Source organism: Zonotrichia albicollis, chromosome 6, assembly GCF_047830755.1.
Source record: "Zonotrichia albicollis isolate bZonAlb1 chromosome 6, bZonAlb1.hap1, whole genome shotgun sequence".
Lineage (NCBI taxonomy): Eukaryota > Metazoa > Chordata > Aves > Passeriformes > Passerellidae > Zonotrichia > Zonotrichia albicollis.
In genome coordinates this window covers 62071515-62088476 of record NC_133824.1, presented here as the reverse complement: position 1 = coordinate 62088476, position 16962 = coordinate 62071515, and the positions used below count along the sequence as shown (strand labels likewise).

The following is a 16962-nucleotide window of genomic DNA, read 5'->3' as shown; positions in this document are numbered from 1 at the left end:
ATGATGTGAGGCCAACTCCCTTTATTCCCCAGAAAACCAGCTGAGGATTTGTGGAAGCACTGAGGTTTTGGAGGGTTCAGTAGCCACTAAAAACATTTCATTCTCATCCTGGTAATAATTACTGAAGGACCTGGGGCAATAAAGATAACAATAATAAAGATAACAATAATAAAGCAAAGATCAATGCACAATTTAACATTTATTTAGAGGGAAAAAAACAACAAAAGAAATCAGCTTTGTGCTTCCCAGCAGAGGTTGGTTATTCTCCTATGAAATTTTCTTGGCAGATCCTGCTTTCCAAAATATTTGGCATCATCCTTCTAAAACTGAAAAGCTAAAGCTAGAAACAGACCCTGACCACAAAAGTATTATTTAGCAACTAATGCAGCACAAAAGATACAAACAAATACCACATGAGGGAAAAAAAACAATTTACAAGGCCCCAATTTTGACTCAGCTGGAGAAGAAAACAAACCAGAAAAGAACATTTTTCAAGTTACAACTGTGTGCATTGCAGTGGTTTGAAAAGCTACTAGAAATAACTCACTTTCCTGGGGAATAATAAACATTTTTGAACATAAGACCATGAAAATCAAAGAATGCCCATGGAGCTGCTGATGTACTCAAAAATGAACAGATGCCCAACAGCTTTACAGGCCAGGGTATAAAATAGGGAAAGAAAAGAGAAAAAAACCAAGAAAATATACTTGAAATACATTAAACTACAAACTAAGATGGATTTTAAAAGGATTTATTCACCAGAAGAATAAATGTAGAACAATTTTATTGTGTTTCTATGCTGAATGCATAGACCATGACAGCAAAAAAAAACCCTCACAGTATTATGGAGTACAAACCCAAGTAACATTAAAGATTATACATTTCATCAGCTGCAGGGGAATTTATTTATTCCTTAGAGATGAAAGAGCTAAGAGATGTGACAACCAAAATATTGGAAAGAAAATATTTATGTGTCTTCTTTTACTGACAAAAAAAAACTAAAAAAAGAAAAAACTAAAAAAAAAACTAAACAAACAAAAAAGGCCCAAACCAAACCAAAAAAACCTAATAAAAAAATAAAAATCTGGCTTTCCAGGCAGGGAGAAAACAAATTTCTGAAGGAAAAGATAAAAAATTAAAAACTCAAGAATTTCAGACCATCATTTACTTCTTTACCAAAAAAAAAGGGTATTTTTTTACTTCTTTGTAAATATCAGCTAACACCCAGTGGGATGGATCCCTCAGAAAGGCAAAAGTGAGGAGCCTCTCCTAAAATTTGCAATTTTGAGATTGCCAATGTTATCTCAAACCCTCCAAACCAAAGGCAAAAATCCACATCAACTCCTTTTCCTTTATCATAATTTATGTGATAGAACCTTGAGAGATTCAGGTAGAAAATACAGATTTAAGTAGAAAAATCGACCTCCACCAAAGCTGTTCAGTATTCACCTCCTTAAAATTTCTGTTCTTCAGAGATGAACTCACAATTACAAAATTAAAATTAAATTATTTTAAAATTAAGTCAATTGATTAAAGTTAAAATTTAAATTAGCAAGGCATAAATTTGCCTTGATGAAGAAAATAGATCAGTGTTTTGATCTTTATTGTTAAATAAACCAGTGACCAGAACAGAATTAATAAAGAAGTTGTGTAATTGAAGAAGTTAAAGGAAAATTAGCTAAAAATAGGAGTTGGAAGATTCTTTTTCTGTTCTACAATTGAGCTTTGGTTTGCATCTGGAGTGGATCAATTGTCACCTCCTTGGGGTGGGAGATGGGTGAGATTTTGATACTGGGACATCTGTTTATACTAAAATAAACCCCAGAATTTATTTCCAGTCTTCCTTTTATAGGGATGAAATAGTGATCAGCAATATTCCCAATGCAGGAGAAAAAAAAAATCAGAACCTGGAATTCTTTTGGGATAAACAGCAATGACATTTCAGTGGATTTTGGTGAGGAAAAATGGAAGTTCTGAATGTGCTGGTACATGAGAAAGGTTACAGATAAAATGTGTTTTGTGAAGCAGAGAGGAAATCTGCTGCCATTTCATTGCAGATGATAACTTGCACGATTTTTCACTTATCTCATCCTCTCACTTTATTTTTAGCCAGAACGGAGGAAAAAAAAAATTGCTCTGATTTTTTTAATTATTATTTTTTTTGTTAATTTTAAGCAATTAACTCATGCAAATGATGTCACCTGGAAGCAAGACCCTGTCAAGATGTGGCATGAAAATCAGAATATTTTTCTGCAATTTCATGCACAGTGATGGAGCCCCAGTTTCACTTTGGTCACCTGATTTCAAGCACTTGGCCAGAGACTTCCTCACTCTGCTTTGAAAGATGAACCAAAACTGTGCTGCTCAAGTAAAATGTGATGTAATTAATAAATAATTAGAAAATTCTGGTAAATTTGGCCCGATGATTTCAGTGGAATTTTAAAATATTTTTTTAATTTTAACATGCTGGAGAACATTTTCCATCTTGCATCATTTCTCTTGTCTACTTAGATTTTGTTTTCTGTATTGTGTTTCTGCAGGGTTTTAAATTCCCATTTGCTGCATCCCTGGGTTTGGGAATTTTGGAAGGAATTTTGAAGGAGTTCAAGATGGGATTTCTGAGTTGTTTATGATGATGTGGTTTATTTTCTTATTTTCTGCATAGGAAGGGTGAGGTTGGTTTACATTTTATAGTATGGCTCAGAAGGTTGTAAGATTCCTAGTTATAATATTTTTTTAAGGATTTATTGATTAATTAGACACTGTTAATAAGGGTATTTATGTTTTGATTTAATCTTTTAATATTTCATTTTATGGATTTATGTTGTAGTGTAAGTTTCCTTAGTCAATCATATTATGACACACAAACTTATAGTACTGTATTCTGAACTCCTTGTTTGCCTAACTACTTTTATTTTTTATATCTTAAATTCTAAAACTTTAAACTTAATTTAACACGTTTCTGTTTTAAACTATAAATCTATATTCTTCCTTTTAGTACTTTGGTTTGGAAGTTTTTCTAAGAACAAATCTTGTGTTTAATTCTAAATTTTGGTTTACAGGCCCCAAGTTCTGAGAATGTGAACACGTGGGGAGCCCCCAAGGCCACCCCTCCATAAATATATAAAATTATATATTAAATTGTATATAAATATATAGAATATATAAGACATCAAATATTAAAATAAGAATATATTGTATATAAATAATAGAGAAATATATAAAGTAATATAATAATGTAATAATTAATAATATACACATATAAAATATATCGAATACATTAAATATATAAAATTATATATATTAACTTTTATATAAATACATAAAATATATAAGATATCAAATTTATAAGTAAGAATATACTGTATATAAATAATAGATAAATAAAGTAATATAATAATGTAATAATAATATATATAAAAATATATTAAATATATAAAATTATACATACTACAATAAATATATAAAATATATAAGAGATCAAATTTATAAATAAGAATATATTGTATATAAATAATAGAGAAATATATAAAGTAATATAATACTGTAATAATTAATAATATACACATATAAAATATATCAAATAAATATATTAAATATATAAAATCATATAAACTTTTATATAAATATATAAAATATATAAGATTTCAAATTTATAAGTAAGAATATATTGTATATGAATATATAAAGTAATATAATAATGTAATAATATACACATATAAAATATATGAAATAAATACATTAAATATATATAATTATATATATTAACTTTTATATGAATACATAAAATATATAAGATATCAAATTTATAAATAAGAATATATTGTATATAAATAATAGATAAATATATAAAGTAATATAATAATGTAATAGTAATATACATATATAGATATATTAAATATATAAAATTACACATACTGCAATAAATATATATAAATATATAAAATATATAAGATTTCAAATTTATAAGTAAGAATATACTGTATATAAATAATAAATAAATAAAGTAATCTAATAATGTAATAATATACATATATAAATATATTAAATATATAAAATTATACATACTACAATAAATAGATATAAATATATAAAATATATAAGATATCAAATTTATAAATAAGAACATATTGTATATAAATAATAGAGAAATATATAAAGTAATATAATAATGTAATAATTAATATACATGTATAAATATATTAAGTAAATATATTAAATATATAAAATTATATATACTACAATAAATATATATAAATATATATAAATATATATAATATATTAAGTTTATAAATAAATACAAAAATATATATTAAATAATATGTAAATATATAAAATAATAGAACATTGTCATAATTAAATAATAATAGAACAATCAAATAATAAAATAGATAATAAAATAGATTAAAAAATAAAAATATATAAAAATATATTAAAATAAAATATATAAAAGAATAAAAATGATATAAAAATTAGTTTAAAAAATCACATAGTAGACACTTGTAGTTTAAGGTTTCAGAACCCAGCAGTGTCTATGGAAGTTTCAGTGTCCCTGCAGCAGCTGAGCGCATTCCCCAGGGCCCAGCCTGCCCCAGGCAGCCGGAGCAGGGATGGGCTGGGCAGAGCCCGAGCACACGGAGCTGCAGGCTCTGCACTATTGGAATAAGATCCCAATATAACCAGTTAGATGGTGCCTGGGCCAGTCTGACTCTCGCTGCTGGGCCAAAGGCAGCACTGTGGTGCTTTACCCCAGAGATACCTTGGCTGAGAGTGCAGCGGGACACTGACCAAGTTCAGGCTTGTCAGGACTCCGTTTACCTCAGGAGAGAGAGCTTCTGGCGATGGTGAAGAGAAGGAAGGAGAGGATTCTGCTGGAGGGTTGCCAGATGTTTATTCCATGGGTACAGAGGTCTGAGCCGGGGCAATTCCTCCAACAGAATGGAGGCCGCATGGTCTCATTAACCTTTTAAGCTCTGGGCAGGTGAGCCACCAACCAGGTGAAGGGGCAGGGTCTCAAGGGACCAGGGACACCCATACGGGCCAATGTCCCCCAGGCCTGAGGGACCAATCACACGACGCCTTGCTGGTATGTTAGCCTGATTGACAGGGCACACTCAGTGAGGGGTGAGGGGGAAGGGGAGGGGACAGGTGAGCCACCAACCAGGTGAAGGGGCAGGGTCTCAAGGGACGAGGGACACCTATACAGGCCAATGTCCCCCAGGCCTGAGGGACCAATCACACGACGCCTTGCTGGTATGTTAGTCTGATTGACAGGGCACACTCAGCGAGGGGCGAGGGGGAAGGGATAGGCACACCTGGGAAGGGACCGGAAGTTTAAAACAGGACATTGCAACACACCGCAACACTGCACAGCCCGGCTGCCCCACACTGCCCCAGCTCCCCCGGGGGAGCACAGCAAAGCTCGCAGGGAAAGTTCTGTCAAAAGCCAAGGCTTGGTTTGGGCTGGGTCACCAAACTGCACCTGGTGCTGGGAGCTGGGGCCTCCCTGCAAGGCTGCTCCAAAAAAAAACCTGACCCTGGACGCTCCAGGGATGGGGAATCTCACAGGATGCTGCCATGGAGCAAAGGCACAGCCAGGCTGTGCTCCAGACATCCCACTGCAGATCTACACAAACCTCAACACCCACTCAATGAGAAAAAGGAAAAATCCATGTTCACGTGCCCTGGGCAGGCCTGATGGACCGTGGAACCAAAACTGGAGATCTCCTTCCTTCCTTCTCCATCTCCATCTCCATCTCCTTCCTTCCTTCTCCATCTCCATCTCCTTCCTTCCCCATCTCCATCTCCTTCCTTCCTTCTCCATCTCCATCTCCTTCCTTCCCCTTCTCCATCTCCATCTCCTTCCTTCTCCATCTCCATCTCCATCTCCTTCCTTCCTTCTCCATCTCCATCTCCTTCCTTCCTTCTCCATCTCCATCTCCTTCCTTCTCCATCTCCATCTCCATCTCCTTCCTTCCTTCTCCATCTCCATCTCCTTCCTTCCCCTTCTCCATCTCCATCTCCATCTCCTTCCTTCTCCATCTCCATCTCCTTCCTTCCTTCTCCATCTCCTTCCTTCTCCATCTCCTTCCTTCCTTCCCCTTCTCCATCTCCTTCCTTCCTTCTCCTTCCCCATCTCCATCTCCTTCCTTCCTTCTCCATCTTCCTTCCTTCCTTCTCCATCTCCATCTCCTTCCTTCTCCATCTCCATCTCCTTCCTTCCTTCTCCATCTCCATCTCCTTCCTTCTCCATCTCCATCTCCATCTCCATCTCCATCTCCATCTCCATCTCCATCTCCTTCCTTCCTTCTCCATCTCCATCTCCTTCCTTCCCCTTCTCCATCTCCTTCCTTCCTTCTCCATCTCCATCTCCTTCCTTCCCCTTCTCCATCTCCATCTCTTTCCTTCCTTCCTTCTCCATCTCCAGAAATCCCTCTGTCCTGTTTGACACCGTGAGCCAAATTTCAAAACAAGATTCAGGACAGGAACTGCCTGACAGAGTTTAGAAGGCTCTGTGTTAATCCAGAAGTTAGTTCTACCTCTTCATAATTAACCAAGAAGCAGAGATGAGAGCTCAACCACCGCTTTAAGTTTAATCACACACATGCCAGAGAAAACAAAATGGTTTTATCAGAAGCTGCTCATCCTGGGGACTGGCTGGGGTCAGGGCTGTGAATATTTACAAGGAAAACATCAAATTCTCTCCCTTTGCTCACTGCAGACCAAATGCTTCAAAATTTCAGCTGCTGTTGTTTCCCATCCCCTCATAAATAAAACACCAATACCTGAAGCTGTTCCATGCCTGAGAGCAATGGGCACCCCTCAGGCACTGTCAAATATTCATTCTTTTAGCTCCATCAAGACAAAATACATCCATAAAAGATGGTATTGCCCCATCTTTATTATTTTACATCCTGTACAAGAGACTTCACCATTTATCTTCCCTTGGGATTAATGACTGAATCCCCCAAACATTTTTTGGGAGCCTGGTGTTTGTAATTCGGCTCTGATCTTGCATGTCTGTACATTAAACAGCAAGTTCAGGCACACAAATTTAATTCTTTATTGCTACAACAGCAGTGATCAGCAAAAAATCACCCACACTGCTGAGAACAGGGCCAAAATGCAGCTTTTTTGGGGTGGATCATAACAAATACTGGTTTTCTGGGGTGAATAATCACAAATGCAGTTTTTTGGGTTGAATAATCACAAACGCAGTTTTTTGGGGTGAATAATCACAAATGCAGATTTTTGGGACGAATAATTACAAATGCAGCCTTTATACGGTGGATCCTCACAAATACAGCTTTTTGGGGTGCATCATCACAAATACTGGGGTTTTTGGGGTGAATAAGCACAAATGCAGCTTTTTGGGGTGACTAATCATAAATACAGCTTTTTGGGGTGAATAATCACAAATGCTGCTTTTTTGGAGTGGATCCTCGCAAATAGAGCTTTTTGGGGTGAATAACCACCAATTCAGCTTTTTGGGGTGGTTCCTTACCAATAGAGCTTTTTGGGTTGAATAATCACAAATACTGCTTCTTTTTTGGGGTGCATCATCACAAATACTGGGTTTTTTGGGGTGAATAATCACAAATACAGCTTTTTGGGGTGGATCATCCCCTCAAATGTAAGAAGTTATGCCTTTAATGCTGCACAAGACAAAGCTATTTAAAAAAACCCTTAAGAATGATTTCTTATCAACAAGACAAGAGAGTCCCCCTGCAATAACCTCTTCACTCAGAAGAAAAAACAGCACTTGGCTTTCTGGAACATCTCAAAATTCACATTTCAGACACGCTACAAATCCAGCTTTTTCCCACTGAGCTGAAAATATGGTTCATTCAGCTTTTCTTTTTGCAGACATTCTTTCTCCAGCCAAATCTTCCTCATCCCTATGAAAACATGAATCTCCTAGACATGACATTCATGCAGGAGACACAAAAATACACTTGGGGGAAGGAGTAATCCCAATGTGCCAAGATATTAAATCTGGCACTAAAGATGCCATTTTGAAGGATCAATAAACCCAGCAGTTTTGGACACCAGGACTGTTTGCTCTGAGGGTATCCATGACTGTATCTGTACAATATTTTTGCTATTTTTAGGAGAATAAAGTCAGTGGAAACACGTAGAGGAACACAAAAGGATTAGGAAAAGTGTTGGAACAGGACAACCTGGAAATAATTTTGTGGCTCAGCCTCCCATGTGCTCTTTCACTCAAGAGCTTCAAAGACAAGGTGAAGCTGCAGCTTCTCCTCACAGTTTTCCATCCATCATGGAAAAAGGTGAATTTTGGCTGAGGAGGAGCTTGCAGACCTTATCTCTCCACTGTGCTGGATGAAATGAATCACTGCAGCACTTGGGTGAAAGAATCTGAAAGCTGAGGAGAACAGAAATCTCTCTGTGCCAAACTCATGAATTTTTGTGCATCTAGGAAGGAAGAGTTTATCCAGCCTCCATATGTGATTATTTTATTGGAAATCCACAATGGGTTAGGGAGCAGCATAACTCCCCAAATCCAAGGTGGCCGCGTCCACCAAACCCTGCTGAGTGTTTTGCTGCTAGAAATCCTTCAGAAACTGGAAAGAATTCTTCTGGCTTCTTTGGAAAATCTAAAATCTGAATACTCAGTGAAATGGCAAAATGTGAGAAAGTCCTGGAATGGTTTGGGACGGGAGGGAATTAAGGAAGGAATTGCAGGCAGGGACACCTTCCACTGTCTCAGCTTGCTCCAAGCCCCATCCAGCCCTGGCCTTCCAGGGATCCAGGGGCAGCCACGGCTGCTCTGGGCACCCTGTGCCAGGGCCTGCCACCATCCCAGCCAAGAATTTAATCCCAATATCCCATCTAACCCCTCAGAAGCCATTCCCTTTTATCTTATCGCTGCCCATCCTTGTGAAAAGCCTTGGCAACCTCAACCCCCAGGCACGGAGATTGCCCTGAGCTGCAGAACAACCCCATGAATATGGAGCTGTGGACTGCAATCACCTCGGGCTGCTGCTGTGTTGTAGTGTGTTGTTAAGTTTCTTGTGTTATTCCCCCAATTTATGTATTGTTCTCCCCTATTATGTGTAAAATGGTTTCGTTCCCCCAGTTTTTCCCGCCACTGCTAGCCTGTCAGCAAAGTTGCCATAGTAACCGCTATTCATAGTTGCCGATATGTAATTGCTCCTCCCCTGGTTTCCCTTATAAGTGAAAGTTGTTTCCTCCCTGGGCCCAGTCAATCACTCCCTTTCTCCTCCCAGGTTTCGAGAACCTTCTCCTCTCTGGAGATGGTGGCTGGCTGGGGTCCCAGGACACCTCCTTTACCTTTTGATTATTGGTGTCCATGGAGTGTCAGTTCTGTGAAGTTCATCCCCTCACCTTTCCCGATTGGCTCCGCCTGTACCCACCCCCCTCCTTTATAATCCTGTTTCACCCCCTATGGAAAAACTTTTTCCCGGTTGGTTTCCCCGCGTTTGGATCCCGCAACACCTTCAATAAACCGATGTTTAACCCCCGGGAAATGGTCAGCTCCGTTCCTCCCCAATACCAGCGGTGTGAGCCAGTCCGCAGCCAGCACAGCCCGAGGCCCTCAGACGCCGAGGGGCGCTGGCCAGGAATTGCAGAGGGGCGTCGGCCTTTCGCCCTCAGCTAGCCGGACTCTAAACTTCGGGCCACATATGCCCCCCTCTGCACTGCTGCTCTGCCCTTCCCTCCCAGCAGGTGCCAAGCCCAGCTCAGGGTGGCAGGAAGGCTGTTTTTCCAGCTGCAATGAGCAGGGACAGCTGCTGGTGTCAGCAGGACGTGCTGCCAAACTCCGTCACGGCCTCGCTGACAGGAAGAGCTGCTCCCTCACACAGGGATGATCTGTGAGCTCCCGGCACACACCTCTGACAGAACTGGGGCTCAGCATCAGCCCAGAAACCCTGGAGCCTTTCCAGGGTATCCAAAGGCTGGCAATGAACCCGACCACTGCATCTTCTGGAGACAGAGAGGAAGGAAGGAGATTCTGGCAGCAAATGCTCTCAGCTTTCATCTGTTCCTCCCTCTCAGGTCTCTGCTGTAGGGGGTGGGTGTTGGGTGACCTGCACTGTTTGCTTCCTCTTCCTCTTAATGGATAGCTCACATTGAGAAGAAATTATATTTTATTCATAGAACTCACAGAATCACTGGGCTGGAAGAGACCTCCAGGATCACAGAGTCCAACCCAGCCCTGGCACCCAGCGCCACATCCAGGCTTTGCTAAACACACCCAGGGATGGGGGCCCCACCACCTCCTCTATTTTTAAGATTTTGGAGAGTGCCTGGCTCCTCAAAGTGTTGTTATCTTGTTGTATTTCATATTTCTAGAGTCCCACACCTTCTGGGTGGTTTCCTCACACGCAGCCCTTCACAGCAGTGCTGTTCCTGCTTCTCCATCAGGGCTCCTCCAAGGCTCTCCCTGACCAGCCAGCCCACCCCCCCTTTTATCCCAGTTATCCTCACTGGCCACAGCTGCCACCAATGAAGGACATCACAGCTGCAGCCCATCCAGAACAACTCGGATTGGGGCAAGGCCACTTCTACAATACATAGATTTTACCAGGACTCCTGCTATATCAAAGAAAGAGCCAGGGAGAAACCACCACAGGGGAAGCACCACTCCCACCATGTAACTTCCCATTAACAGCAAGAATTCCAGAATTGTTTGGGTTGGAAGGGGCATTAAAAATCATCCAGTTCCATCCTTGCCATGGCAGGGACACCTTCCGCTGTCCCAGGGTGCTCCAAACCCTGTCCAACCTGGCCTTGGGCACCTCCAGGGGCAGCCACAGCTTCTCTGGGCACCCTGTGCCAGGCCCTCACCACACCCACAGCCAAGAATTTAATCCTAATATCCAACCTTAATTTCCCTTCTTTCACCCTGAACCCATTACTCCTTGTCCTGTCACTACAGCTCCTGCTAAACAGAAACATGAGTGACAGGATATATTTAAAGCCAAACAGCTTGGAACATCCCACATCAAAGGCCAAATCCTTAATAAGAAAACCTATTACAAACATTTCAAATGGAAACCCAAAGGTTTCACCTTCCACTGCTGAACATCCTCACAGAGGGTGTCAACAAGCCACAGAACATCTCAGTTCTCAAAGCAGAAATCCTACTGACTGCATCCTAAAAGAAAAGCATGCCATTCCCCAGAAGAGGGAGAAAGAAGAAAGACTCAAGAGCCCTGGTTTGATGCAATTCCAAAGAGCATTTCCATGGAAAAAAAGAGCACACAGAGTTCAGCATGGCTACAGCAAACACTGCTGAGCAGAGGGCTTTGATCTGCAGGGCAGGAGTGGAATCCCCCACATGACAGATGTGTTATGGTCATTTCTATGGGAAGCAACAGAAATCCACCAGGGACAGGGGGCTGAGTCAGGGATGGCCAAATCCAATTGGTCTGCAGCTGCCAAAACATGCTGGTATGAAAGGTGGGAATATGAGATTAAAAGCTGTCACAGCCATAACTGTTCTCTGGTATCAAAAAAAAGCTTTAATACTCTGTTCTTAACCTGTTGACTTAAGCAGTAAAACACTGATAAAAAAACTGATAAATTTTCATTATCTGAGAGATTAGAATGACATTGAGAATTGTTTTCTAAACATCAAACCCAGGTTCTCAGCAGCCTTTGGCTGCACCAGGAATGAGAACCCAGAGCTCTGACAACAAGGCAGTGACCACACAAGCAGAGCTGAAACCTGATTCAAACTGGACAGAGTCACACTTTCATGGCAACCTTGAAAAAAAGAAAACACAACAAAAGGAAAACAAATCTTTTTGTTGTTTTTTTTAAATTGAATTCGAGCAAAAAGTCTGTGTGTGCCACAATCCAATTTCATTGCTCACTGTTTTCCAGCAGCAAAACACTGCAGGTTTCTGTTGATGCTCTTATTTGGTGCAGGAGATTAAAAAATAATGACAATAATCTCAAGAGAAGAGAGACTGAGCAGGTGACTCCAGAAAGAATAAAATTGTCATGATGAATATCATGAAATAAAATATGATGCTATTCAATAAAAACACGCCCCTTGTTTACAGACAATTTCTGCCATGAATTTGGTGCATTCCTTGTCCCTTGTGCTTACATTTCAAGAAAGGCACTGTGGCACTGCTCACAATCCTGCTTGGAGAAGCCCAAACAAGCCAGCTTTGTCACGTTTGATCATCGGGGAGCACAGACATGCCCTGTTCATCCCAGCTCAGCGCCAAACAACGGCCTCCAACAAGGGTGGATTTACACCCAGACACATCAAGCACCCCTTTGTTCCCCTCTGCACAGCAGGGAGCAGTCAGAACTCTCTTTGGGGCACTTGGAATGAAAAACACAAAAAGCTGAGCCCTGGGAAGGGTTTGGGGTGGGAGGGATCCTAAATCCCATCCCAGCCCTGCCATGGACACTTCCACCATCCCAGGCTGCTCCAAACTCACCCAACCTGGCTTAGACACTTGAATATTCCCCCTAAATCTCTCCAGAGCCATTATAAACACTCCAATAACAAATCCACACAGGATTCCCAGGAAGGATGAGCAGCAGGAAATGATCCCCTGAATTCAAGTCCTGTTTTCCAAAGTCTCCTGAGGACACCAAGATCCACAATTACACACAAGCAATGCTGTGATGCAACCAAATTCCACGAGTTCAGCAAAACAGCCCAGTCTCCTGCTATTCCAAATGCTTCCAGAAAATACCACAGAGTGCAGGAGCTGGTGGATGATGCAGCTGATGGTGTGACCTTGGTACCAAGCCAGCCTTACACAAATGAGGGCCACAAAGCCCTGCTGAGAAGCTGCAGGTTCATGGTGGGGTGAGAACCCATCCTGGGAAACATCTGACCACTCTGGGAATTCACCTGGGATGGGATCTGACCAGCCACTGCCCACTGCTGAGGGTGACATTCCATTTACAGCCTCCAGCAGCTTTTTTCAATTTTCTGCTCCAAGACCCCAGTCAAATATGTGTTTCTTCATTAACCACACATAACAACTATTTCAGCATGAAACAGATGCCTTTCAGAATTTCTGAATGCAAACAGAACAAATTGATGTCATTTTTAAACACTGACTTGAGATTTTCATTTTTATGACCATGGTGAGAAGACCTTTCCAGGAAAGCCAGTTTAGAGTGACACTGGAGACATTAAAATATTATTTTTTAAACAGCAAATTATTAAGTTTCAGTTCTCATCTTTGTTATTACAACCTTTTCTACGAGTCAATAATTCAAGATATTTTGGTGCAATGCTGTGAGGGATAAATGATTCCAATGGTTTAATACTAATATATTCTATTAAAAAGGAAAAAAAAAGCTTTCCCACCACCATTGAGACAACTAACAAGCCAGGATTGTAATGGAAATTACTTCCAAGACTGCTAGACACAAACTTGGATCTATTTACACAGGCTGTGAATAGACAAGAGTTTATTTACAGATGGTTTCTCCCCAGCCCTGAAATGCATTTTGGGGAAAAAAGATATTAAAACAACATCAACAATCCAGCACTTAGGAGCAATCCTACAATCAGCCATTGTGTGCCATGTGACAGACAAGAGAAATAAACCCCACAAACACTAAGAAAACTAAAAAAAAAGCACTCTGTTTAAAGCTTTCATGGTAGTAATGAAAAGCAAAGTGGGCAGGAGAATTTTTGGAAAAGCCTTTAAATATTCTTCCGTAACCTAATAGTGAAGATAAATATTTGCTTAACCTCCACCTTCACCATCCAAAAAAGAGCCAATTACTCTAAAAGCTACCAAATGCCCCAAGAGGAATTTAAAACATTAACCACAAGCACCAAAAAGCATCAGAGGAAGAGGCAGATGTCCCACAATCAGAGAGGCTGCCTGGCTTAGACATCCCAAAAACAACTGTGCTGGAGACGCTGGTGACTCACTATTAGCGAAGGAGCAGAGAAACCACTTGAAGAGGTGAGGGGAAAATTCCATTTTAATTTAAGAGCCCTCTCCAGCAAACCCTTCCCAAGCTCTGCAACATAAAAAACACTTGGATATTCACTAATAAATTCATTTTATAAACACTTGCGACAGCCAAGATGTGCCATCTGCACTGAGACTCACCAGGGGCTGAGAAAAAAAGGTTTACCTCGCTTTTAAAATTATCACAACATCAATGACTCTAAAATATAAGTTTGCTGTGCATATTTGTCATAAGAGGCAGCGCCATCTGATTCAGCATTCCCTCGATACAGCTCCTGCTGCAGGCCTTCACCAAAACAAAGAGCAAACCAATGACCTAGAAACAAACGCAGCCTCTCAAACTCCTTTAAACTCATTAACTTTATACTCGGTTCGGACTCAGAAACTGCTGCCAAGAACCTGGACTGGATGGAGTTTGCCAGGTTTGCTGCACGAGGAGCAAGTTTGGGTTTGCTCCTTATCTGCAGGCGTTTCGGGAGGGTTTTCCAGGAGGCAGGAGAGGAGGAGCAGGGGGCAGAGGGCTGCGGTTTCTGCGTTTCCAGGGGATGGATGTGTTTACACGGCAGCAGCAGAGCCCTGCATCCAGCCCGGCTCCGGAAGCGGAAGCTGGATGACATGTCAGCACAGCTCTCCACTAATTACCAGGATAATGAGAAGCAGAATATTTCTTTTTCCACATAAAGAGATGACACAAAAAAAAAAAAAAAAAAAAAACACTTCCCTGCAATGCAACTAGTTATTTCTTGTCGTGCTGCCTGGTTATTTCTTGTCATGCTGCCCTGCACTGGGCAGGCACACACAAACAAAGCAGCTCAAGGTAGGCAGAGTTCCAGATTTATGACAGCTGAAATGTTCTTTTAAAGGATTTAGTGCTAGAATCCCTAGGAAAGAAGCTGACTGATCTGTGCACGGCACTATAGGATTAAAAAAAAACAAAAGAGGAAGGTAAATATGCACCATGAAAACTTTTAAAAATAACTCCCTGAGGTCATAAGTAACCATTTCAAAGGGGTGGTGGGAACAGGATCCATCCATAAAACTTCAATTTGAACATTAGCAAAGAGCCCTCCCCCAGCAGGAGCAATTACTGCTGCCTTTCATGTGGCACAGCAACACACCTTCCCTTGCACGCTTGGCTGTGTCAGGTCTATTTTAAACACACTCAACAGCACTACAAAGGAAAACATCCCACAGCTCCCTCCCTCCCTCCCCGTGCAGCTGAACACGCACAGGTTGAAAACTTTGAGGCTTTCCTTATAATTCACCCAGCCCTAAAAGCTGCTGAGCATCCCTGAGGTGCGAGGAACATCCCCGAGGTGCGAGGAACATCCCTGAAGGATGAGGACAGGGCTCCTATGAGAAGAACACACCACTGCCTGCACCTCCTGTCCCCCACACCTGTGGTTCTGCTGATGTGAGCAATAATATGAATTACAGAATCCCAGAATAGTTTGGCTTGGAAGGGACCTAAAAGATCACCAAGTTGCAACTCTCTGCCATGGACAGGGTCACTTTTTGTATGCACCATTCCAAGAGCATCTACTTGCCGTGTGCTGCACTAACTCTACCTCGTGCTGCAGCTCCGTTCCAGCTTCTGAAGAGCTTTAATCTGCTTCTGCCTTTCACGGGCTATTATTAACCTCGGGGATAAAGTGGCACCCTTTTAATCAGGTGCTTTAACTGGATGCGTTCTGCAAACAGGTACAGCCAAGAGATATCCTCTACCTCCTAGGGCAGTAACGTGGGAAGGAAGAATGGCCTGAGATATTCACCAATAAAACCTCCAAGAAGGGCAGCGGAGAGAGAACCGTCTGTGGTGCTGCAAGCACAGAATCCCAGGATGGTCTGGGTTGGAAGGAACCTTAAAGATCTCATTCAGCCAAACATCTTAGCCATGTGCAGGGACACCTTTCACCATCCCAGGGTGTTCCATGCCCGGTGCAGCCCGGCCCCGGGCACTTGCAGGGATGGCCGCAGCCTCTCTGAGCACCTCGTGCCAGGGCCTCACCTCCCTCACATTCAATCCTTTCCGACACAATTGGGAATCCTCCGGCTTGGCCAGAGGCGCCCCCCCGCCGCTCACCTTGTACACGTCGCCGTAGGTGCCGCTCCCCACCCGCTGGATCAGCTCGTAGTCCTGCTGCGGGTTCCGCCTCAGGATATCGCCGCTGGCCCGCGCCGCCGGCTCCATGGCCCCGCCGCGTCCCCGCCGGCCCCGGGATGCTCCTACCGCGGCGGCCCCCGGCCCATGGCTCCTGCGGCGGCAACGGCGGCTCAGGGGGGCTCCGGGCGGCCCAGACAAAGGCGGGCGGGCGGCCGCGCCCTCCGCGGCTCCCGGGGCTCCTCGGGGCAACCAGGAAGAGCCGGGCCGGGCGGGGAGCGAGGCCGGGCGGGGAGGGAGCTCCGGTGCCGCCGGCGCTGCGGCCCGTCCGCCGGGGCGGCCAGGCCGGGCCGGCTCCTACCTGCGCGCCGCAGCCCTTTGTCCCGCCGGGGAGGGAGGGACGGACGGAGGGGGAGCACCGCCACCGCCGCCTCCTCCTCCTTTTCCTCCTCCTCCTCCTCCTTCTCCTCCTCCTTCTCGTTCTCCTTCCGCGGCCGAGCCGGGCCGGGTTCGTTCGGCTCAGGACGGGACGGGCCGGCAGCGCCTCCGCGCCGCCGCAGCGCCCCGGCGCGGCCAACGCGGGCCCCGCTCCGAGCCCGGCCCCGCTCCGAGCCCGGCCCCGCTGCGAGCCCGGCCCAGCCCCGCTGCAGGCTCGGCCCCGCTCCGCTCCTGCCCGGCGCCGCTCCGGGAACCGCTGCCGGGGGCTGTTACAGGGCGCTGTCCGCCCCGCGGCCCGACGGCTGATGGAATCCCAGCGTGGTTTTGGTTGGGAGGGAGCTGAAATGCCATCCCATTCCATCCCGTGCCATTGCAGGGACACCTTTCACTAGACCAGGGTTCTCCAAGCCCCTGTGTCCAACCTGGCCTGAGACACTTCCAAGGATCCAGGGGCAGCCACAGCTGCTCTGT

At 43.2% G+C, this 16962-nt stretch overlaps 1 protein-coding gene across 1 annotated transcript in view; it reads right to left on the bottom strand.

The window, feature by feature from the left end:
• The window catches only part of MAP4K5 (mitogen-activated protein kinase kinase kinase kinase 5), a 75563-nt gene extending 58834 nt beyond the window's left edge, over nt 1-16729 (bottom strand). The window contains exon 1 of the mRNA XM_074544134.1: nt 16036-16729. Coding sequence (XP_074400235.1) covers nt 16036-16143 — 108 coding nt within the window. The 5' untranslated portion in view covers nt 16144-16729. The remainder of the gene's footprint in view (nt 1-16035) is intronic.
• Between the last annotated feature and the right edge of the window lie 233 nt (nt 16730-16962).